We start from the raw sequence: 25,201 nt of genomic DNA, 5'->3' as shown, positions 1-25,201 counted from the left end.
TAAGTTCGAAATAATGTGTCAAACCGAATACATTTTTGAAATTTCAACCAAAAAACTATTGTTTTCTATTTATTCTAGCGAGTTTCTGTGGAAGTCAAAACATGATCCGAGCAAAAAGGTAGTACTCGTAATAATGGTATATAATGCTGAATTTTATCGTGCTTTGTTTCGAAAATATCTTCCAAATAAACAAACATTATCCAAATCACCTGAATCGTCCACCGACTAAATCTATTGTCACTTAAAAATTAATTTCAGTCGGTGTATTAATCAGCAGATTAAATCGTTTTTCGTCTGGTGCTGCACCGAGCAATCGGTCTATTCAATAGTTTTTCGTCGATTGATTTACTCGGCCAACTTTGTCTGTTGTTTAATCGGCAGATGATTTCAAACCTTAACATGTTTTCAATAATTTATAAGTCTTGAAGTCGCTTTTTATTTAAGAACAATGCATTACAAAATAGTTTTATGCATTTTGTACAAGATTCATCCATGCTGACAAGAAATTTTCATGAAATTACATTGAAATTAAATAATTTTGCAAACAATCAATGAAATTTTCAAGGGCTGTCACAGACTTATCACCGTCGGTTAGTGCTTATTCCTGCCACCAGGCGCGCATGAGTTTAAGTTGGATTTCTCAATTTATAAGTACAACTTTAGTTCACTAGCATCAGCATACCAGCACAGATGTAAACACCCAAATAGCGGTGGGTGAACAGAACTACTCACCATTCATGTAGGGTAGAATAGCCCGAAATGCACCCCGGGCCAAACGCCCGATTTGATTTTTCATAGCTATTCCACTCTTAATTTTGCCGAAATGCTATTTCAAGTACTAAACTAGCACTGTGGCTTGTCAAATTTATGAATTAAAAACGAAAATGCTATGAAAAATCGCATAGAGCGATTTGCGTGAAGTGCCTTTTGGGCTGTTTTTCCCTAAATAAAGACAACGCGCTCAAGAAGGATCGCACTCTACCTTCTACTAGCTCCGTATCAGCCATGGTAGCTGTTATGTTGTTGTTGAATATAAGTTATCATTATTAGATTGACTCTAATCGTGTGAAAACAATCAGCTCAATTAGTTAACATAAAGCCAAGAAATACCAGTGGGTGGACGGCAACAGAAACACGCTCTTGCGAAGTGGGTGATTTGCGTATTTTTAATAATCCTGGTAGATGATCCTTTGAGCTCATAAGATTCATAAGATTGTGTAATACTTTTTAGGAAAAAAATCGAAATGAATTTCATAGATTTACCTTATGAAAAGATGATGACAAAAAAGTTAGAAGGTCTCATTACCGGAGTCGAACCATGGACATTCGAATTATGAGACCAATGCTTTGACCACTCGTCTATTAGCTCTAGACGCATATAAGAACTACCTTGTGTAACAAGATTATCTTTCATAAGTCGCCCAACGAAAATTCCGCGAGCAGCAAGCGTGTTTTCCGAAATCGAAAACACTCGGCTGCGGTGTTTCCCGAAGTCAGAAACACTCGGCTTTGGTGCTTGCCGATGGTTTATACACCGGTGCAAACAATTATGCACGGACACCGGTACCGGTGCCTTGTTCGCTGCGTTTGGTGTTTTCTATCGAGCACTGATACGGAGCGTACAACTCAATGCTCTTGGTGGTGTGTAAAAAAGGCAGTACGCAGTATAGTGTTGCGTTTAGACATGCCTGATTGCAGAGGTTTCTTCCCAAACACTTCTATGGCGACTAGAGGCCCTACGGGAACCTACTCTAGAATGGCCGTCCCGGGGACAATCCATCGGATGACCACAAAATTATGATAAACAGTCTCCTGCTGTAAATTCATGAATTTTGATACCCATATTGCAGGGGTTTCTTCCAACACTTCTATGGCCACTAGAGGCCCTACGGGAACCTGCGCCAGAATGGCCTTTCCGGGGAGAAACCTTACACTGGTCCTCAAGTAAGCTGAAATTGTTTTTGAAGGAAATGCTGATACTTTGATATCGATTCCTTCAAAATTCTAGCGGAAGTGCCAAGAAAATGCTTAGTTCTGGAACATTATACAGAAAATCCGGATTTCCGGGAACCACACTATTCCGGATAGACATTGTTGGCAATGTCCAGAAAGAAGATAAGTTTCTGAATCCATTGGTGCCAAAAGATTCAGAATCGGTTAAAATTGGCCGCAGTAGCAAGCAGTTCAATTTTGTGGGTACCCGGGTACCCTTGTCGAGCTTTTTAAGGGTAAAAAATTTCACGACCCCCCTCTTTCGAAGCCCCTTGCTGCAATTTGAAATCTTTCTTCACGAAAAGTTGTCACTCCATGAGTTCTAAGATGTCACTGAATTCTGGTTTCCTGTCGTGAAAATAACTTCATAATTTATTAACTTGAAATCTGAAAAGGTACCCGGGTACCCTGTCGATCACATAAGGGTTAACAACTGTTTGGATTGTTCCAGATCCCTTCTTGACGTACTGGGCTCTGGATTTCATTATTAATGCCCTCTGTTGAAATGTCCACAGGAATGCATACCAAGTGACGTGGCATGTATGGTTTGTAACTAGCTTCTTTCAGTTTGTCATCTACAATCATTGAATTTGCTGCAGTCATGTGACTCATGAACACAATGATTTTGTTGCTTCTTAAGTAGGGTAGGACGGGGCAAGATGAGCACCCTTGATATATACATCCAAATTGGTATTTTTCTTAAAAATGCATATCTTTATCCATCAAAGATGATTCATAGATACCTACATAATTTCAAAAATAAATATCAAATACACACGTTATAGAAAAATAAATAAAAATGCGAAAACCGAAAAAAATACTCTATTTGCTATACACGCTAACTTGAAAGTACCCATTAATGAGTAAAAAAAGACCCATTTTGAAGAAAAGTGGCTTAACTCATTAATGATTAAACAATTTTACCCATTAATGAGTATCTGGTACCCATTAATGATTAACAATTACTCATTAATGGGTAACAGATACTCATTAATGGGTAAAATTTTTACTCATTTAATGAGTTAAGCCACTTTTCTTCAAAATGGGTCTTTTTCAACCATTAATGGGTACTTTCAAGTTAGCGTGTAAGAAACTAGCATCAGAAAATAAGCATTTGCCATTAAATTAGGTTTTATTGCACCACAAACAAATCACTAGTATGGTAAGGCCGCTTTACTTGATGTGTGTGTGTAATTCATTTTTAACTATTTATTAATTTAATTAGCCAAACAAACACTTCAATAAATGTTCTCCAAACGGGGTGGAACGAGCACCTATCTCCGGGGTAAGATCGCCACATCACTACTCAGTGTCCTAACCTCAAAAGCAGCTGTCAAAGTTAAATTTTCAAAACAACAGTATAAATCTGAAATCTAAAAAATGGTCCGAAATTATAAACGCGTTTCCTGTAGAAAAAATTGGGCCACAGCAAATCTTCATGCTGCGGTCGAAGCTGTTGTCTCGGAAGGATTTTCCGTTAAAAGAGCTGCATCTGAGTATGGCATTCCTCGGCAAACGCTAACGCGGCATCTTAAACGTAGTGAGAAAGAGAGTCAGTTGGGGTGGTACTGCACCGTTTTTACGGAACAACAGGAGAACGAGCTTGTACTGAATGTGTTAAACATGGAAAAATCGTTCTACGGCCTTACGACCAAAGAAATTCGTCAATTGGCTTTTGATCTTGCTGAAAAAACCACATTCCTCATCCGTTCAACAAGTCCATAGGACTTGCGGGACAAGATTGGTTGGCCGGATTCCGAAAGCGACATAAAATTATGGAAAGAGAAAATTGGAGTAAATGCACAAAGTTTAACGCATGGTTCCATCTTTGTGAGGGTACAAATTGTCCATTTTGCTAATCCGTATCATGAATATAAGAAACTCGTTTAATCAAATAAACTTACCTTATGTATTTGTTTGCTACTTGTTTTGTTCTTTTTACTAATACTGGTATTCTGTGTTTATAAACCAATCCATATCTTCGCTAAAAACTCGAAACGGGGTGCTCATCTTGCTCCAAAGTATATCAGAACAGCAAAAATAAGTTATATTTTTAAGTTTCATTTTTTTTAATCAATTCTTTGCACAATATGTTCTACCACAGCTTAGGCACTAGGGAAGACATGAAAGAACTAGGGTAGCCGATATTCTGATGTCAAAAATGCTATTATTCAATATAAAACTAAAGTCTACCTTAAGGTGGCGATCTTGCCCCGTCCTACCCTATTCCATTTCAGTCACAGTCTGTCGGTATTTGTCCATCTTCCTTAACCATGATCCAAGTGAAAAGTTGTTGATTTTGTTCGTCTTGTTGACCAATTCCACATAGACACGATACTGTGCATAATCTCCGATTAAATAGTCGTTCTACGAATTCGACGTCCATTTTGTCTTTTCCTTGTGCTCCGATGTCTTTGCAATTTATCGCAATTTTTCACTCCTACTCCGATGTCCGTGGGCACACTGCCTCCGCCACCTTCCGCCATCTGGCTATAGCCAAAACTCAAGTGTTCACTATTTTTTCACGACTCAACTCAACACCATATCAAAAACAGCTTTTTATTGCACTAGTCTTCCAACAAAAGTCCAAAAAAAAAACTCGATTAAACGCAGCAAAGCCAAAATATAACTTCACGCTACCACGTTTATCAACCGAATGAAAACTGCACCACCTAAGGCAGCGTCGAGTATGTATCGTTTAGATTCGTCAGTGGTTTAACTATACACTGAAGTGGACCCTACACGATTGCTTTTTTTGACAATAATTTAATAATAATTCAATATTGACGTCAATACATCGGTGTTGACAATATTTCTGCACTCACATCATCAATATTATTGTCAATAATTCCCCTTCGCCATGCTTGGCATACACAGTTTTGGTCACGAACTGCTCATTTGCTAATAACTTTGACGGAACATAGTTCTTTTTGAAGCAGTAGATAGAATAGAGTGTAAGCTTGTTATAGATATGTAAAAAAAAGTAGATTTTAATGCTAGTAGTAAACTGTATTTGTTTTTGCGTTGTAAAAATGAGGTGAGAAATGCTCACTACACATCTCGGAATTGAAGTGTTAAATTGGTTAGTGTTGATTCAAATGTAAAGTTTTACCTAATCTTCGCATATCTATAGTAAACTATGAGCCTAATCTATCAATTACTTTAAAGAAAAATAAATTTCAACATCTGAGTGAAAAGTTATTACCAAATGAGCAGTTGGTGTGTACCCGAAAAAAAATTACAGTGAAATTTTCAGTGGAAACAATGCTCTAACATTAATGTTTATTGTCGACAATAAAAATGATTGTTATAATGTTGTACCCTTCCGAAAACGGCAAAACTGCTACCTAGATGTACAATGAATGTACATAATAAAATGTTGTTACAATGATTTTTATTGTATTTTTCATTTATTTTATTGTTAACATGATTCGATCACGAACAATAATGAACAACTCTATTACAATAAAAATTGTTGTTACATTAAATATTGGTGTGTTTTCATTGTGGGTTACTTCACGAACAATAAAAATAAATCTGATTGAAGCATGCAGACTATGAGAGGGTCAGCAACACTACCAATGTAATCAAGATAGGCGCTGCTCGTATGGCTCTTGCTTTGACAGTTCGTTTGGCTCTATTCGTTGCCAAGTCAATTGAACGCCTACGACCAGATCGGTTTGAGTTGAACTCAACTCTCCTGCCTCATCTAAATCCCGCTTAATGCAGACCTTTTCCGTGCAGTCAATAATCATACAATAATAAAAAAAATCCACCACTTGAAGATGTCAGGAAATAACTCTCAGGTGGAAGCATATTTCATGGGCGATTCTCTCCAGTTGAATGCATTAACTTATCAACGACGCTCAACCATCAAGGAGACGTGACCTAGAGAGATCGAGTGCAGGGGAGTTGACCTCCATTTCTCACAAGTTCCGGATCGAATCTCAATCCATAACCAGTAAAAAAAGGACTCACCCGTAACAGACATACCACCCCCTTCCCTTCCCGGGGCGATGTTTTATTTTTTCGATTTATTTTTAAAGTCGATACAGTAGATCTGTAGTAGACATACACTCTAAAGCAAGGTTGCAAAGACTCATTTCAGCTAAAATAATGTTTTTCGGAATAATAAAACCAAAAGATGGTATGATGGCATGTTTTACTTGTAACTTACAAGAAGAGGTTACAAAGTATGCGTTGGAAACATAAAACCTGTAAATTATGCTTTCTGTGAGTCACAATCAGCGATTTGCTGATCGCTGAGTGAGTGAGTGAGTGTGTGAGTGAGTGAGTTTGTGAAAAATCGCTGATTGTGACTCTCATGAAGTGAAATAAACAGGTTTAATATGTCAAACACATTCTTTGCAACCTCTTCTTGTATCCTACCAATTCAAAATTTGATCATGGCATCTAATTATTTCATAATTTAGAAAAACATTGTCTTAGCTGAAATGAGTCTTTGCAACCTTGCTCTAAAGTACACTGTTATTTTTTTAATCAATAAATTCGCCAACCAACAGTAAAATAACAATAATATATAATGTTATTGAAAAAAAAAATTGTGTGGGGAAATCACGAAAATGTCATTGTTAAGATACTTAACAACCCCCCTTTTTTATTGTAAATTTTCCATTTACCATGAAATTTGCTGTTTTGTACAACATAAATCAAGGTAAATTTATTGTAGACGTAACAATATAAATCATTGTTAAGACAATAATTTTCGTCTTATTGTTACATTGTTTTTTATTGTATTTTTATTGTTATTTTTTTTCGGGTACAACTGTGCATGCCCTTCGCGTCAATATATTGATACGTGTGTGGTTCGCTTGAGGCAAACAAACATAAGAATTCCATAAAGTGGACCCTACACGATTGCTTTTATTGACAATAACCGTATTGTCAATACATTCTATATTGACGTCAATATATCGATATTGACAATATTTTTGTATTCACATCATCAATATTATTGTCAATAATTCCCCTTCTCGTCAATATATTGAAACGTGTGAGGTTCGCTTAAAAACAATTTGGGGGCGATCCTGGCGTAGTCGTTAGCATCCATACCTCTCACGCTAAAGCCACGAGTTCAAATCTCACCCCGGACAAGTCACGAATGACCCAAGTGCGTTAAAGTGACTATAATAATAATAATAAAAAAAAACAATTTTTGATTTTTCACCACAATAATTTATTATGGAAATCATAAGTTTGACCTACAACAAAAATAATTCATAAATCATTGAGCAGAATGGATTGGAACCTTGAGCGGAACAGGTAAAATTAATCCAAATAGAGACAATCTAAGCCAAACACGATTTATTGATTGGCTGTGGTGTTCATCTCGTTCAGGATCTTGACATACACAACTCCAGACGCTTCGCCAGTGTGGGCTTTATCGAGGTGGTACTACAGTTTAATAGCGTCTGTATTCGACGCATTTGCCATCTTCAGGTCTTGAAAGATGGGCTTGGATTTTGTTCCCGGATGACACATCATTGCGTGTCTCCAATACCTTCCCATCAGCTGGGCTGGAAAGTGCCTCAGAGCGTTTACAAAGCAGCTCAGTTGACAACTAACCCGCATAAGCGCGAACCATAAATTGACCTTACCTAAAATGGTTAAAATTGTTTATAATCCCTGCTAAACTTCAACTGAAATGGTTATGGAACTTAACATGAACGTTTAATGATAAAGTTTTAACCTTAAGTATTATAGTTTTTTGGAAGTGGACCTTACAAATAATGGGTTGTTAAGAACCATTACCATTCAAAATTCTTTTTTTCTCCATACATTTTCTGAAAGAAAACTATACTAAAACCTTTTAACTTATGGTTTGAGTATATTAATGGTAATGGTTATGGTAACCAGTAAGGTCCATGAATGGTTTTGTAACATCGATCAACTTTATGTGGAATATATCGCGAATTGGTTGCCTGTAAATTACTGATTACCAATTCACGATATATTTCACGTAAAGTTGAGCGATAATACAAAACCATTAATGGACCTTACTGACTACCATAACCATAACCATTAATGTTCTCAAACCATAAGTAAAAACGTTCTAATATAGTTCTCTTTCCGAAAATGTATGGAGAAAACAAGAATTTGGAATGGTAATGGTTCTTAACAACCCATTATTTGTAAGGTCCGCTTCCAAAAAACCATAATACATAAGGTTAAAACTTTATCACACAAACGTTCATGTAAAGTTCCATAACCATTTCAGTTGAAGTTTAGCAGGGATTATAAACAATTTATAACCATTATCGGTAAGGTCATGTGATGGTTCGCGTTTATGCGGGAAGCCCTGTGCGTGAAAGACGTGTTTCTTTTATCCATCTCGTTATCAGGTTACAAGCTAATGAGTTTTTTATCATATGGGTGCTAAACGGGAGAACACCTTGGTAGTAGGCTTTAGTGTGCTGCCGAAGCCACCAGATGCATCTGCCGTACAGAAATTCATGTACGGTGAGTTGAAACTGGACATAGCGGACGCCTTAAACATCCAGTTTCACAATGTTAGAAACTGTGTCTACGTCGAGATGGTAGATGCAGCAACAACCAAGCGCTACTTTGCATCACACCATCTAAAACACACTATGCAGTGTGAGAAAAAAGCTTACAAAATTCCCGTGTTCGTGGAAGACGAAGCCGTTAACGTGAGAATCCATGATCTCCCTCCGAAAACACCTAGCACGGTGATTATAGAAAGTATGCGACCATACGGTACTATTCTTTCCATCAGCAGAGAAATGTGGAAGAATTATTTTCCCGGCATCCACAATGGAGTACGTGTAGTACGGATGAAGATCAAACAACTCATCCCTTCCTATCTGATGATCGACGGTGAGATAACTTTGATTACATATCGCAATCAAGCAAAAACCTGCAGGTTCTGTGGACAAAGGGCTCATCCCCGACAAAAGTGCAATAGCTCTACATCACACATTACTATCAATGACCGCAATGACCCTACAGACGCAGAAAAGGTCACAAACGATGAAAACAGCGAACAAACATTACTGGATACCAATCAAACCCAATTTACAATAGGCGAAACCAGCAAAAACACCCAGCACCAACACTCCGATGGAAACAATAGCGCACAAGAATCGACGGATAGTGAATCGGATGAATTTCTAACCGTCACCAACAAACGAAGGCTGTCAACGAAACAAAAACACAACAATGCGAAACGATATTTTACGAACCAGGGTTGCCAGAATAATGAATCAGCAGGAAATGAAAATTCGATGGAAGATAAAGAAGACGAATTGTCAGTTCCGGACTCACCAGTCAAGACGAGGAGCAAAAATAAGCAGCTAGGAAGAAAGTGAAAAAAATTAATTTGAATTGACTGTATTTTCATATATTATTTTTCAGAGACGAACCAGCCTACGGCTGAAAGTCTCTTTAATAAAGAAATAATAATAAAAAAAAGTTTACAAAGCAACTTTGTGCATGCAGCGCACAACACTCGACAAAGAGTGTGCGGTTCTCCCATTTGCTTCGCACACTTTTCCCAACTTATCTTTGAGATAGCAATCTACACAATGAGCGATACCCGGCAAATCAATTCGTAGGAATTTCTTAAGGATTTGGTAATGAAATCATCATAATGCATAGCTTAGTTCATAATGACGCATTAAAAATTTTGAAAATTGAAACATACACTTTTAATTACACACATTATCTATTTTGACACCAAGCGAATGAATAACGAAATGCATAATTTCAAAATTTATACATCAGTGATGAGTGAGAGATACCAAAAACCCATATGAACAGATTCCATTACTGAATAATAATCATGCATAGGATCCACAGTAGGATTCTCAATTACATGAAAAGACGGCAATTCGTTAAATGCTGTCTGAAAAGATCCCGGTTAAACAATGTTTTGCAATAAGAATGTCTTGCTCGTAGTTCTGCCTGTTTCTTGCATACTCATTGTGCTCTTCAACATCAGTTTGCAATTGCAATTTATGTCGTCGGTAGCAGTGCTGTAAATTCTCAAAATCATTTGAACATTTTTATGAAAATGAGAAAAGTAGCGTTTTAATATGCGATTCCGTGAATATTTATAGGAGTTCGTGAACCGAATTGTAAGTTTATAACCTTGTCATCATGTATCATCATTGAAATTAAAATTAAACCCCATCAAAAAATGTTAATGATTTTCTCAAAATGTCATGTCGTACGTGCTCTAAAAAATGCTACGGGGCAAGAGGGCCACTCTTATGGGGCAAAAAGACCATACACTGAAGTCTTTTTTTTTACACGGTTTTCCACGATTTACACGGTACGTTTTTAACGATTTCTCGACAACGATACAACCTATCGACTTGATTCCAATCACATTATCCGTTTCAAGCTATAGGTAATCGAATGGCATACTTAAAAAAAAAAATCACAATTATTGGTGTAAATACAGAAATTTTTAAAATATGTCTATATGGGCCATATCATGCTTTAATTACAAATGGCATCAAAATCCGATTTTTTAAAAACATTTAAGCATGCGAAAAATCAAAATCTCGTAGGTTTTTTTTACACGGTTTTTTTTTTACACGGTACATATCCCCCGTGTAAAAAAAGACCTGAGTGTATGTCTAAAATGAAGTGAAACTGATAAATGTTCATTTCTAAACAACAAATTACTATTCTTAGGTATGACAGCAACTGCTTTTATTGTTTATTCCACTAAAATATTGATTTAACGATATTTGTTTTTATCCAAAACATATAAACCATTTGCGTCAAAGAATTCAAATGAAAACTATTTTTGATACTATTTCATACAGTTTTTTTTTTCCAAAATTTCACGAAGACAATGTATATTGGAAACATAAATGCCCAATTGTGAAAAATGCTTCGCTCAAGGCTTGACGGGGTGTAACTGATGGCCGCGAACGGTTCCTAGGGAAAGCACTAGACGCGAACATCCTCCCAGGCATGGCAGTACAAAACATTTGTGTTCGGAACTACGTAACCCATGGATTGGATAATATCCGTTAATTAAAATATACGTAAAAAATCTTGGAAATATCAGGGATTTTTGTAAATTAGACAAGTAAAAGCTTATGATCTCGTGAATGTTTTACTAACTATAAAAATCAATAAGTTGTTACTTTTCTACCTACGTAAACTTTCTTTAGGATAAATGAAAAACGTTTGTCTTAGATTGTTAATATGCTTCTCCGTTTTTTTTAAATATCAATATGATTTTGTTCTGCATTGAGTCCAATCAGTGGCAATCATCCACGGCCCATACAAATTAATTTTTGTTTTGTTTGGACAATTGTCTACGCAGGGGAAGGGGGGTCAAGAATCCCAAAAAAATGTCTACGTAGTTAATGAACAGCCCCTTATAAATCCAAAAACAATGTCTAACCCTGATTTGCATCTTGACATACATATAATAAGGGACTCCGAATTTAAGAAAATGTTTTCCACGCGTAGAGTTTATGATTACATGAATATATGATAAGAAACGGTAGAAACCTACCTTAAATAAGAAAAGTAGCTATTAAAAAATCGTGAACAATAAATCCACGGGGTAACGTAATTTTTAAAGGAGGAGTCTTGCAAAGCGCTATTTATTCTTACCAAGGGGAAGATGGGGTGATAAACCCGGATTTTTACGTTACATAATATGTTTACGGCGCATAAGCAAAACAAAACATCAATTAGTGTTACTGAAACTTTGAAGAAAAAAATGAATCCAGTTAGGTAGTATGCATCACCCCAGAAGACCTTGATTTAATCCCAGCTGGTGCCGTCGGGTTGTTCTGAGGCATAACATCTCTGATCACTTCTGCCTCCCTGGCGTCGGTTGCGTTGGTGCTCAGCACGGTAAACAAGATCGACGCAAAAAAAAAGCGAACAGACAAAAGATTCGAGAGGGGAGTGGATGAATTCAGGAAGCACTGGTCACTTTTCTGTTGTTATTGAAAACAGGATCGACGGAAAACAAAACAAGGAAAAAAGAAAAGGTAGTATGCATGCAGTATCGTTTCAATTACCGGGGATACGGGATACGGTAACTATAAACTCTGCATGTGGGCAACATTTCATAAACTAAAAACAAAGCACTTCGTAAGCTAAAGCACTAAATTTAGTACATTTAATTTTATGCGACACTATTTTTTGGATTAAAACAGAGAGTGTCCATCTTTCCCTCACTGCCCTCAAGATGCCTCGTTAGCGCAAAACCGTCCATTTGTTGCAAACTATTTCGCCTCCCGCAGCAAAATTTAGGTGAGCATTGCTCAGTGCACGGTAACCGCAAAATACCCAATAATATGTATGTATATGAGTAGCCACCATCCTAGCTTGAGTCTTGCCCTGCATGCGGCTCCACTCAACAGCAAGATCAAATTCCATCATCATTCTGAATTCAACATACTGCTGTATGAAGGGCCAAAAAGGGTTGGACGGGCCCGTAAGCAGAGTCACTTACGCGAAACCCGCGGGAATAAGAGAATCTCCTTCCAACAATATGATCCAACAAAATGAATAACGAAATTCGCAATACATGTTAAGCTTTCCACGGCATGGTTTGTTTAAGAAGAGCGCGACAAATTCATTGCAACTGTTGGAGTGAAATGTAACTATCTAAAATGACAGTACACATTCCCTCCTAGACTCCGGTTGGCACTCCACTCCATTGTCCAGTTACAACTTCAATGATGCCCTAATGCTCCCTCCCGTCCCAGTATTTATTGTAATTTACATTATGAATTTATATATAATCATGTGATATATAATGTATATAAAATATGTAGCAAAATGAAAAATATAATAAAAAAAAGATGTTTTACAAAATACAAATAACCTAGATTATTGGGTCCTATACACACACTTTTTGTTTTATGTGCCATGAAATGACATAATTCATCATTGTATGTTTTGAAAATATAATAAATATGTAATATAATAAATTTAATATAATAAAGTATTGAATCAATAGACCGAAAATCGAGGTTATTTGGACATGAGACATTATATTTAAAAGGATACTACCAAACCGACCATCAAACGCACTGCCCACAAAAGCAGACACGTCCCCTCGAAAATGCAACCGAGAAATGTACAAGAACAATCCTCAACTAAACGGCGCCGGTGGTGTAGTGGTAAGCGTGATTACCTCTCACTCCAGCAGGCCTGGGTTCAATCCCAGTCGGCGCCGCCGGGATGTTCTGAGGCATAACATCTCTGATCACGCCTTCCTTCGGATGGGAAGTAAAGCCGTTGGTCCCCGGTTCATGAGTTGATGGGTCGATAGGTAGGGTCCAGGTGTGGGAGCTGCCTTCCTGGCGCGTCGGTAGCATTGGTGCTCAGCACGGAAAACAAGATCGACGAAAAAAAAAACAAACCAAAGGAAAAAAAATCCTCAACTGGAACGTATTCACCAAATCAATATATCCGGGAGCGCATTCCCGATGTCGTCGAACGGCAAAAAAAAAGGGAACTCATTGAGCAAATTTGTGGTACGGAATTTTCACTGAATTTTCACTGAAAACAACCACGAATTTCACCACACCCAACTGCGAAACACGTTCAGAAGCACTTTTGGTACACTTTCGATATCAATTTCTTTCGAAAAAACTTTATTTTTTTTTTTTGTAAATCGTTGACTTCACGTAGAAGTAATACTAAAAACATATAGTCAAAGTACTTAATTTTTTTTTTTTTTTGCAAAAATAGTTGCAAGTGTACCAACATCAACACCGATCGTGCCAACTTTTTCACGCACCTTGCAGCGCGTACATAAACTGAAATTAAAATTTTCACTCGCGATGCCACAAATTTCTGGTCCGGGAGAAACAATCAAACCACGCAGCGCCAAATCTTCTGATGCTTGCAATTTTGCAAACATGATGAATCATGTTTCTTTCTCGATTCTAAAACTTCTCGGAAAGCGAGAAAACCACGACTCACACACGTATAACCGTCCGGGAGGCAGAGTGCTAATCCGGCAAATGCAGCCGAAAACTATGAAAGCGAACGCACGCACAAAACAGAGAACAAACACAACCGTATCCCAATAATTACTATAAAAGACTCGATATTGACTACAAAGTAAGCATTTTCGAGGGAGACTGGGGCTACCCATTAAATGAGTAAAAATATTACCCATTTATGAGTATTTGATACTCATAAATCAATACTTACTACTTATTTTTGTAGTTGTAATTACTCATAAATGGGTAACATTTTACTCATTTTATGGGTAGTCCCAGTTTCCCTCGGAAATGCTCATTTTGTAGTCATTATTGGGTATTTTGCGGTTGCCGTGTGGGTGAAGACAGCAAAATCTGCATCAGTAAAGGCCCACGCACATTAGATCCAGATCGGACGCGTTGCGGCAAAGTGACAGCTACATCTATTGTCTAACTGTCAAAATTACGTCAACGCAACGCAAACTAATGTGGGTGGCCCTTAAGAATAACAACAATAAGCTTCACCAATGAAACAGAACGCGGACTGCGGCAGGCAGAGAGAAAAAAAAACTCTCTTTCCCTCTCTTTGTCGTGTCCGTACATAATAACCAGTAAAATCTTGCTCAATCATTGACTCAGTCAATCAGTGATTCAAGCCACTTGAAACTCGAGCGGCACTCACTCAGTGCCCGAGTTCCCTCGGTATCGGTTTGGATTTGTGCATTTCATAGAATGAACGGATAAAGGCATAAACGTAAAGGGCACTCTTTAGCTCTTCTCTTGAAGCGGTAGGTGACTGATGAGCAGAGACAGTTTTGGTTTGTAGTTCTCTCCCGTGGAGATTATTGTCGGTTTAAAATCGCGGCTTCGCTCATCAATCAGCAACATTGCCTTAAATTAACCTTACATTGATCCGACATCGGGTCGACTTGTCTGTTCGGGACCATTTTGCTGGGTTTCTTCCATACTCCATTGTCGTATATCAAATGATAGTGAGTGACTCAATTGACGTGACAATGAGCTTCGAATGAGAAAGGGGCTCTTCAAATGATGGTCATGTCAGTGGAAACATGTCAAAAGGGTCTAACTCGAATCGTAAACAATGACTTGGATCGTCGGTTTCTTACGAATGATAACACACCCACTCAAACTAACTAAATCATCTGACAGAGAAATGTTCGTTCTATGAGCTGGTGTAGTTAGATTCCGTGGGTGTGTGGTCATTCAAGATAAATCGACGTTCAAAGTCATTGTTTACGTTTCGAGTTATACCCTTCTGACATGTTTCCCCTGATGTGAGAATTCGTTTACACATAATTGGTTGAATGGCTCTATTGGTCCATCTTCAACCGAATGATATGAAAATTTACAGCACTTGTCGGTAGAACCGACATTAATATATGAAATTCACTAGAAAGCTTCTTCTTCTTCTTCTTCTTCTTCTTATTCGCATTTCAAGCTTCATACAAAAAATAAATCACATTTCCGATGGAAAATATCCATTAGAATTTCACATAACTTTCATGTGATCTCATAATTGGAACGGCGCCGGTGGTGTAGTGGTAAGCGTGATTACCTCTCACCCCAGCAGGCCTGGGTTCAATCCCAGTCGGCGCCACCGGGATGTTCTGAGACATAACATCTCTGATCACGCCTTCCTTCGGAAGGGAAGTAAATCCGTTGGTCCCCGGTTCATGAATTGATGGGTCGATAGGTAGGGTCCAGGTGTGGGCGCTGCCTTCCTGGCGCGTCGGTAGCATTGGTGCTCAGCACGGAAAACAAGATCGACGGAAAACAAACCAAAGGATCTCATAATTGGGAATCGCACCACGAAATCACATGAACCTGATGTGTCCAATGAAGTTTATGTGATTTATCACATAAAACTCATGTGATCATATGAATGTTACGTGAATTTCAGATAAAAATTATTAATTTTGTTATTGGAAAAATATCATGTGCGTTTCCAATGGATATTATATGAAAACTTTTTTCAGTGTTATTGCTTAGCGCATATTAGCTTAATGCGTGCTCTCAAGTTGATGTTCTAAATGCACTTCCACAGTTATTAATTGAGAGCTTTCGATGCCAATACCAATGCATGAATTTGTATATTGCGTGGCCAGGCATGGAAAACCATTTGCATTAATTTCATACATTCATTTACAATCATTTGTCTCTAACTTTTTTCATCAAAAGCATTCAGCAAAATTATGTAAAGAACTTTTGTATGTTTTGTTATTAGCTACAACTTTTGGTCATTACTCAAATCTGTATCTCTCAGTGGGACAGTGGGGGTTAGATTGTACACACACACACACACACACACACTCAAATCTGTATCTCTCATGTATCACGAACTAGAGCGGGCAGAACTTGTTACTGTTTTTCAGTGAATTAAAATACATTCACTGAAAAACAGTACTGGCTTCTGTTCGCTCTGGTTCGTAATGCATAAGAGTTACGGATTTGACTTGTTGACAAAAGTTGTAGCTAATAACAAAACCTACAAAAGCTCTATACATCATTTTGCAGAATGCTGTTGAAAAAACAGTTAGACGCAAATGAATGCAAATGATTTTCCATGCCTGTGCGTGGCAAGTACAATGATACTCTTCGCCCAGGGAAGTCGAAAAAATGTCTGCTGGATTTCCCATTTACAACCCTACACTTTGAGGCACTGTTTGCGTCGGAGCCGTCGAAGCGATGGCTACACATTGAGGTTTTGTTATTCTCGCGTAACACGAGAAAAGGGCCTATCATTGTTGATCGATTTTCTTCATCGATTTCCTCTTTCGCGAATAACCCGACTGCAAATGAATTTCCCATTGAGTGTGGCGCAAGCTAACATCATCTTCTGCTGGTGTGCTGCGAGCTTAGCGAGAAATTTGTTTATGTTGCCGTGGTAACCAAAGAGAAAGTCGATGAAAAGAATCGATCAACGAGGATAAGTATGCCTTTTTTTTTAAACTTTGTTTTTGAGATTTTTAGCCGTAGACTAGTTCATCTCGTCCATGAAAGGTGGGGCCTCAGAAGGAGGACCCTTAACAGAGTAGATTTTTACAGTGTTTACTTCAACCGAAAATTGGTTCCTGGGTCGATCGTACATTTACACAACATATTAAAGACACAACATTAAAATCGCTCCACACCATAGCGGCGCCGGTGATGTAGTAGTAAGCATGATTACCTCTCACCCCAGCAGGCCTGGGTTCAATCCCAGTCGGCGCCGCCGGGATGTTCTGAGGCATAACATCTCTGATCACGCCTTCCTTCGGAAGGGAAGTAAAGCCGTTGGTCTCCGGTTAATGAGTCGATGGGTCGATAGGTAGGGTCAGGGGCAGCTGCCTCCCTGGCGTCGGTAGCATCGGTGCTCAGGACGGAAAACAAGATCGACGGAAAACAAACCAAAAGGAAAAAAAAAGAGCTCCACACCGGGGAACCGGGAGGGCCCCAACCAGGCAGAGATGTCCCAACAGCCAAAAGGAATTAAAAAGACTTAATTTTAAAATACAATGCAGCATCCTTTAAAAAGCGCATTACTGCTGCCAAGGTGGAGGGATCATCACGCGTGGGTCGCAACCGACGCAAGTCCTGTGGAACGGCGTTCCACCGAAATTGTGCGAGATCTTGGTGTGACCGGTCCTCAAACGCGACGCTATCTTCTGATCCCGCTGGTTCAACTGTTCTGTCCATTTCCTCGTCGTCCCTTTTATCCGTCTGATGAAGAGGTAGTGGTTTTGGGCCCACTCTGCGTCACAATCTTCCCGTACTTTGCTCACGATCCAGCGCTTGACATCGTGTAACGGTACTTCGTCAGAAAGTCAGCTTCAGAGTTGCCTGGTATTCTGTAGTGTCCCGGAACCCAGCCGAATACCGTATTTGGTGGTGCGGACTTCATCGTCGTCTGTACCCAGGGATGAGTCGGGGCCTCGGATGTCAGGGCTTGTATGACGCTGTGCGAATCCGTGAGAACCAGGATCGGTCGGTCGGAGAGCGTTGTAGCAGCGATGAAGATGGCAGCAGCTTCAGCAGAGGAAACAGAACATTGCGGCGGTAAGCTGCAGTTGGTTGGTGTGATGTTTCCGGCTAGACCGATACCGACCCCGGCCCGAGAGCGAGATCCGTCCGTGTATCGGTGAGTGTGCGTGGGGTATTTTTTTTCTTAACATTTCAGCTGCAGTCCTTTTCATGGCCACGGAATTCTCTCCGGCTTTGAACCTGTCCTTAATCCGGCTTTCGATTTTCGGATAGGCCCTTTGCAAATGCTAAGCGATAAGATAATGTATCAGAACCTGGACGGACATGAGCCTACTCAAGGGAGAATCCGGATATGACCACCCATGTGTGTCTAGAGTATCGTATGAGCTGGCGAGTGCAACGGGAAGGACTGTCTATAGACTAGGGGGTTAGACCCTAGATAAGCCAACTTAGCGGTTGGCACAGTCTATACACTGAACAATTACAATTACAATAATATCTGTGCATACAACTTTGAAAAGTATTATTGTCTCACTCAGTATTGAACAATACCTAATTCATTAATGTATTATTGTTATTCAAGCATAGACTCAATAATTTTCGACAGCTAGGCGATTTTATTCTGGTTTCTTCAGGTTTACGGTCCTGCCGTTATGACTACATAAAATTTGCTTTTATTTACAGGTGATGCAATCACGAAATTAGCTCAAAATATGCCAACACATATGTTGAACTCTCTATCGCAAGCCACAAGTCATACACCGCGATACGATTACACACCAGGTGATTTTGGAAGCACCAGCAACTACGTGACTACAGTAAGTTTACAGCAAATGTTTGAAACCTTGAAAGTCCTGTGAAATGTATTCTAATGTATCTCGACACGTTTCAGCCATACACTCCAAGTGGTCAAACGCCGTTCATGACTCCTTATCAACAAACGCCTCATTCTTCACAAACTCCAAGGTATGGTTCTTCAACGCCGTCGCAACACTCGAACGGGTCTTTCGTGCATCCTGGATCGGTAGGCATGCAGCAACGTAATCGTATGGGACAAAATGATCGCAGTGGAAGCTCTCCCTTCAACAATCCCGCATCAGTGTCTCCGTACTCTAACGAAAGCAACAGCTTCAATCGTTTCGACTCTATGCAACAGGAGAAAAGGAACTGGGAAAAGGCAACTGACTCGTGGATGTCCAAAAGCAGAGGAGGCGGTAACAATCCTCGGGATGGCGGCCGAAACACTCCTAAAAGGTAATTTACATCAATAGCAAAACCCATATCAACAGCGGCAATAATATTTGATTTTCCTCATTTTAGTGGACCATCCGGCCGACCGACAGGGGAGTATCGGCCACGTAATAAGTTTGCTAGCGAATCTTTCGGCTCTACGAATCCACAGCCAGTGAGAGGTAACAATGCAGCTCCAAGCCCCCGTCCTAATTCGAACACTACACAAAAACCTAATAGCTCACCTCCACAAGGAACGTTAGCAACTCTAGGAGATTCAACCCCATTGTGGGATGAATAAGCAGCGATAAGGAAAAATGTATTAATGAATACATGAACAATAAAGTAAAAAAAAAAAGATTCTTTGTTAAAAAAAACATAGTGATGAGAATATTACTAGTAAACTGATCAAAGCAATAGATGACATTCCTAGAAAATCAAACAGAATTCAGCTTAGTTCGCAAACGCTGTCAGGGACGAGCCAAAGACGCTCTACGAAGGGGGAGAGAGGGATTTAAAAGGGCTAAAAATATGCTACGTCATTTATGCATGGCCCCCAATAGATCATAGAAATGAACAATGGCTTTTTTTTCATTGTACTATACTGCCGTTATACGCATAACTGTCCCATGTTCTATGCAATCCTTATGCACCGTGGAACTCTTATGCGTATAACGGCAGTATACATTTCAAACATTGTTACTTTTAGGTGCGCATAATTAGGAACTTGCACGAGATAGTCGCACAATCAGGCGCCTTGCATTGGTGAACCATATTTGTTTCTCACAGTTTGGGTCTATTACGCAATCCAATTCAACCAGTCGGAAACTGTTAAACCTTATCGAAGAATTGTTCGACCTGAGTTAAAGAATTTCTCGTGATGGATTAAAAAATCGGTGCATGGAACGTTGAACTACCGATTACAAATTTATAACATTATTCCACACGTTATTATCCCGAATGGGCATTACCCCGAATCCCTTGCGAAAAACTATTGTTTATATATTTATTTGTATATTAAAAGAAGGGAATATTCCCTTCTTTATCGTATATCCAAAGAATTAATTACTTCCTTTTGTTATGTTTTCAAAGAAGGGAATATTCCCTTCTTTATCATATAGTTAACGAATTAATTATGTTCTCTTTTATATATTAAAAGAAGGGAATATTCCCTTCTTAATCGTGTATCCAAAGAATTAAATATTTCCTTTTCTTATATTTTCAAAGAAGTGAATATACCACCCCGGGAGCTACTTGACAGCTCCAGTGTAATGTCAATGTACCCCGAAAATTCTGGTACTCTGGTTCTGTCAAATCGAATAATGGTGGAGTAAATTTACAATTGGTCTCATTTTTGATCAACTCTTTTTTTCACACTTGTTTAACTTTTTATAAAAACATTGATATTTTTTCTAATAGTCTTCCGATCGGCTCAGCTTGACGGGATCGCAATATGTGTGCCTGTGTATGTGTGTGTGAGAGAGCACGTAACCTAATTTTCTTAAACGTATTTCTCGGCAACCACTTTACCGAATTAAACGCAACAACCACCAAATGAAAGGTACCATGATTCTAAAGAATGTTAATTAATAGATTGTCAATCGATTAACTCAGTTGTGCTATTGCTATAAAACTGTAACAGATTTTTCTGAGCTCTAAATAAAGTTAAAAAATTGAAGTTCGAGATTTCGAAAGATTTACAAAGTCTTAAGAAGTTTTCCAAGTTACAGAATCATGAAAATTATCCGAAGGTTGCTATGCTGAAGGCCTTTGAGCTGAATGGGTAACAAGGTCGAATTTTGTAAAGTGAAAGATTGTAGTAAAAAATTATCTTTTGAATTTTGAGCTTGAAAATAAACTTGGGATCTGTCTTGAACATGGATAAACTTACAGGATACAAATACAAAGGAATGTCAATGAGAATTGGGATAATTCAAAAGTTATTCCAAATACAACTACAAGGTAATTCTGGAAAGTATTCTTTCAGGAATTCCGACGAGTCTAGACTCAAAGAGAATTCAGAGGATAGCTACAACAAATATAATTGTGATAAAAATTCTAAAGGAATCTGAACCTAAAGTTGATTCGATTCCAAAGGAATCCTTGTAAGAACGGCGCCGGTGGTGTAGTGGTAAGCGTGATTACCTCTCACCTCAAAACGCCTGGCTTCAATCCCAGTCGGTGCCGCCGGGATTTTCTGAGGCATGAAATCTCTGATCACGCCTTCCTTCGGAAGGGAATTAAAGCCGCTGGTCCCCGGTCTATGAGTTCATAGGTCGATAGGTAGTGTCCAGGTGTGGGAGCTACCTCTCTGGCGTCGGTAGCATTGGTACTCAGTACGAAAAACAAAATCGACGGAAAACAAATCAAGGAAAAAATAAATAAAAGGAATCCTTGTAAGAAGTTTATATTTTTGAAAGCGTCAAGAAAGTAGTAGTGTTGAGTTAATTTCCAGGGAAGATCAAACTCACGACATGATAGGTTAGCGTCGTGGGACTTTTGAGGACAATTCAACATAATTAATATCAGAATTTTGGGAAAATCAGAACGGTATTTATAACGGAATTTGATGGTACATTTGAGAGTTCAAAAATCAAGATCATCCTGAAAAGAGTCTCAAAAGAGTTTCAAAGAATTCTAAGACCCTGGCAGAGTGAATCCGAGAAGCCGAGCTGACCAGAAGAAATAATAATAATTATTAATAAGATCTTTTTCCACTCGGCTTCTTGCATTCACTCTGCCTGGTGCCTAAGACGAATTTCAATTCAGAGGATTGTTTCTCGCGAATAACGAGTAAGATTCGAAGATACTTCTAAGAAGCATATCAAAGGACTTCAGGAAACATTCCATGGAATCAACAGTTCTGTGGACAATTTAATGTTAATTCTGGACATAATGACTATTGTGAAATAACAAAACTCATGAAGCATCTTTGAAATGTTTGGTCAGCCTGTGGAAATATATTCCACAGTCTGAGAGGATGTGGCCCGCTGGTCGTTGAATGAACACCACTGGATTAACTGGCTTCGGACGGAACAATACCCGAAAATCGCGGAATTCAGGAACTAAGTCAGGGTGGCAAGTGAACCAGGAAAACCGGGAAATAGTCGGGAATTTATTTTCACCAGGAAAAACCAGGAATTTTATAAGTCCACCAGGAAAATAATCTTGCTTGTATAATTTAAATAGGTTTTAAATTTTATGTATGTTAAAGTTTCTTTTTAGAATCAGGTCAAAACTTACCATTTTCTTCAAGCTAAATCTTTCACACAACTAAACATTGATGAACCAAAATTTACCCTGAGAATTTATTTTTAATTTAATTTTTTTCTCGAATCAATTGCATGTATGATTTGTGCTTAATTGATAGCAGACTTAAGCAGTGTCGACGCGTGTAACTACTTTGAAGTACCTGTTCAACATGTTCAATAAAAAAGTTCTAATTCTAAAAACTTCAGATAAGGCCTTCGCACTTCATGCAAGTTCTACAAAATTCGGTAAAGTCTTACAAGTTTCAGGAAAATCCTGTGAACTACTATGATGACCTACGACGGTCAGGAAATGTCTCCGAATCTTCAGAGAAGTTCTACAAATTTCAGAGAAGTCTTACTAACTTCAGGGAAGTCCTTGAATCTTTGGGGAATAACTACGAATTTTACAGAATTTTCTACAGATTTAATGTAACTTCTACGACATTTAGGCATTGCTTAAAACTTAAGGATAATCCTATGACACTTATGCATTTTTTCCGAGCTTCAGAGAAGTCTTCAATACTCTTGGGAAGTCCTCTGAACTTAACATACTTCTCCAAGCTCAAAAAAGTTCCTAGAACTTCCGAGAAGTCGATTGAACTACAGGTAGTCCTACGAAATTCATGGGAGCTCTCCAAACTTCAGGGAATTTCCAAGAAATTAAGGAAAGACCCACGAACTTTTGGAAAACCCTTCAATATTTAAAGCCCTATGAACTTCAGGGAAGCTCTTCTAAATGTAGGGTCCTCATATATTCAGTTAAGTCCTTCAAACTTCAGGGAAGTCCTCAGATCTTCGAGAAAGTTCTTCGAACTTGAAGGAAGTCTTACGAACTTCTGAGAATTTCTACGAACTTCGTGGTACTTCTACGATATTTAAGAAATTCCTATGAATTTAAAAAAACTACGAACTTCAGGGAAGTCCTAAGATCTTAAAAAAAAAGTCCTTCGAACTTCGGGGAAGTCCCATGAAATTCAGGCAATACAAACTTCAATGAACCCTTCAGGAAAGACCTTAACGCTTCAGGGAAGTTCTACGAGCTTTAGGGAGTTTCCATAGACAAACAGACGTAACACTTCATTGTGTATCTTCGTTCACGCATTTAACGGTTGATTTGAATATTATAAGTTCCGCGAACTACTCGTCGCAGCGCTGGCATCGGATCACTTTGACGTTTCTCTACATTCTATAGAACTTTTATGCAATATTGTTTGCGAGTTAACGAGCAAGCTTGTTTTCCGCGAGAAGTCCTATGTTTTGAGATACTATGTTTTCAAGAAAAACTTTTTCGAAGAGTTACGTCTGTTTGTCTGTTGAGTTTCTATGAACTTCAGCAGTCAGTCTTTTTAATAATAATGAGCGTTGTTTATGAAATCTTTTAATCATATGATTTTGAAATCATGTTGTAATCAAAATTCCGCTAAATAAGATCATTAATCGTTGAAAATTTGCGGAAAATTTAAACAAACTTGAAATCCGTAAAATTGTTAGAAGCAAAGGTTTGTTTAAAGAGTCCTCATTCATATCACACTTCACAATTTCACCTTGAGATAAACTAGCCCGTTGGTTAAAAATCTCAATAATAAAGTTAAAAAAACGCAGTTTCAAAAACAGAAATCTCAAGATTTAGAGGCTTATAGATCTCTAAATTCCAGACATTAGATAGGGCTCCGCGCTAGTCCGTTGTATCTCAGCTTTTCTTCGTCATACACCCCTAAAATCGCTCATTTTACGGGTTATCGCAAATGTTTCTGTGTCAATCGTAATTAATCTTGTAAGCAAAGATGTTTTTGCAAAAACATGAGTAGAAACGCTTTGCTATTATAGTTTTAACACATAGAACGGAAATAGGCACCATGCTACGACGAAGTAGCGCGGCTCCCTACTAGCTTCTTTACAGCAAACAATCAGATAAAGATACCTTAATACCTATTTTGGTTTGTGAAATTCCGCATTGCGCGAAGAATGATGGTACAAGGGTCCACTTTATTTTTTTTAATTAAAAATTGTTTTTTGAAATACCTACATGGTTTTTAAACCAGGAAATTTTTAAATTATTGACCAGGAAAACCAGAAATTTCAAAATGGAAATTCACTTGCCACCCTGCTAAGTTGTGTTTGTCGGCAACCACATAACCGAATTATACAAAACAACCAGCATTTAAAAGGAATTATGAATGTGAATACTGATGAACAAATTTAGAATCGTTCAACTATTTCCGCAGATATGGGCGGGATAGGTTCCGAAAAACATGGAGTTTGGGAACTAAACCGTATTTCTCGGTAACCACTAATGCGAATTGCACGCAGCAACCAAAAGTATCGTGATCCCATAGCCTCGCCCATAGAACATTATTGAACAGATTCAGAATCGGTCAGCTGGCGCTGGAAATGTGACAGAAACATGTTCCGGGAAATGTGAGCCATGATACTAAATTTGACCGGTAAGGAATAAAACCTTTCATGTGACAAAACAAATTACTTCAAAATATGATAACCACATCAATGTTGGCCATTTCAAGCGCCGCGGACCGCATTGGTTAGTTCCGGGCATGTCGCAGATGCTCCCGGGGAATTAACCAAACTTGAATTAAAACCCATCATGCCAAATAATGAATTTAGAATTCATCAAATGGATTAAATTCCAAGATATAAGAAAAAAAATGCAACATCAATAATACGTCTCACTCAAAATTTATTCTTGGCTTGCTTTCGACGTCCATATGAAGTGAAACAAAAACATGTTTTCTGATGTGAAAAAAGTTGTGCCAACAACGATGGTTGACCCCA

At 38.4% G+C, this 25,201-nt stretch overlaps 3 protein-coding genes across 4 annotated transcripts in view; 2 read left to right on the top strand and 1 right to left on the bottom strand.

Moving 5' to 3' along the window:
* Spt6 (transcription elongation factor Spt6) overlaps positions 1–19,465 on the top strand; it is a 73,984-nt gene extending 54,519 nt beyond the window's left edge. For both annotated transcript variants that reach the window (XM_065232262.1, XM_065232261.1), the window contains exons 8-10: positions 18,615–18,748; positions 18,823–19,184; positions 19,251–19,465. In XM_065232262.1, the coding sequence (XP_065088334.1) occupies positions 18,615–18,748; positions 18,823–19,184; positions 19,251–19,461 (707 nt within the window). In that variant the 3' untranslated portion in view covers positions 19,462–19,465. The remainder of the gene's footprint in view (positions 1–18,614; positions 18,749–18,822; positions 19,185–19,250) is intronic.
* LOC135709859 (uncharacterized) lies at positions 1,818–4,478 on the bottom strand. The gene is made up of 3 exons (XM_065232281.1): positions 4,437–4,478; positions 4,219–4,359; positions 1,818–2,634 (listed from the first exon to the last, which is right to left on the bottom strand). The coding sequence occupies exons 1-3, from the start codon at positions 4,476–4,478 to the stop codon at positions 2,419–2,421; spliced, it is 399 nt and encodes a 132-aa protein (XP_065088353.1). The 3' UTR covers positions 1,818–2,418.
* LOC135709854 (uncharacterized) lies at positions 8,016–11,601 on the top strand. The gene has a single exon (XM_065232276.1). The coding sequence runs from the start codon at positions 8,382–8,384 to the stop codon at positions 9,339–9,341; it is 960 nt and encodes a 319-aa protein (XP_065088348.1). The 5' UTR covers positions 8,016–8,381; the 3' UTR covers positions 9,342–11,601.
* Positions 19,466–25,201: the final 5,736 nt, after the last annotated feature.

The sequence above is a fragment of the Ochlerotatus camptorhynchus genome, unplaced genomic scaffold, assembly GCF_037179485.1.
Source record: "Ochlerotatus camptorhynchus isolate MF236.1 unplaced genomic scaffold, CSIRO-AGI_Acam_v1.1 ptg000366l, whole genome shotgun sequence".
Taxonomy (NCBI): domain Eukaryota; kingdom Metazoa; phylum Arthropoda; class Insecta; order Diptera; family Culicidae; genus Ochlerotatus; species Ochlerotatus camptorhynchus.
This window is presented reverse-complemented; position numbering and strand designations above follow the sequence as displayed.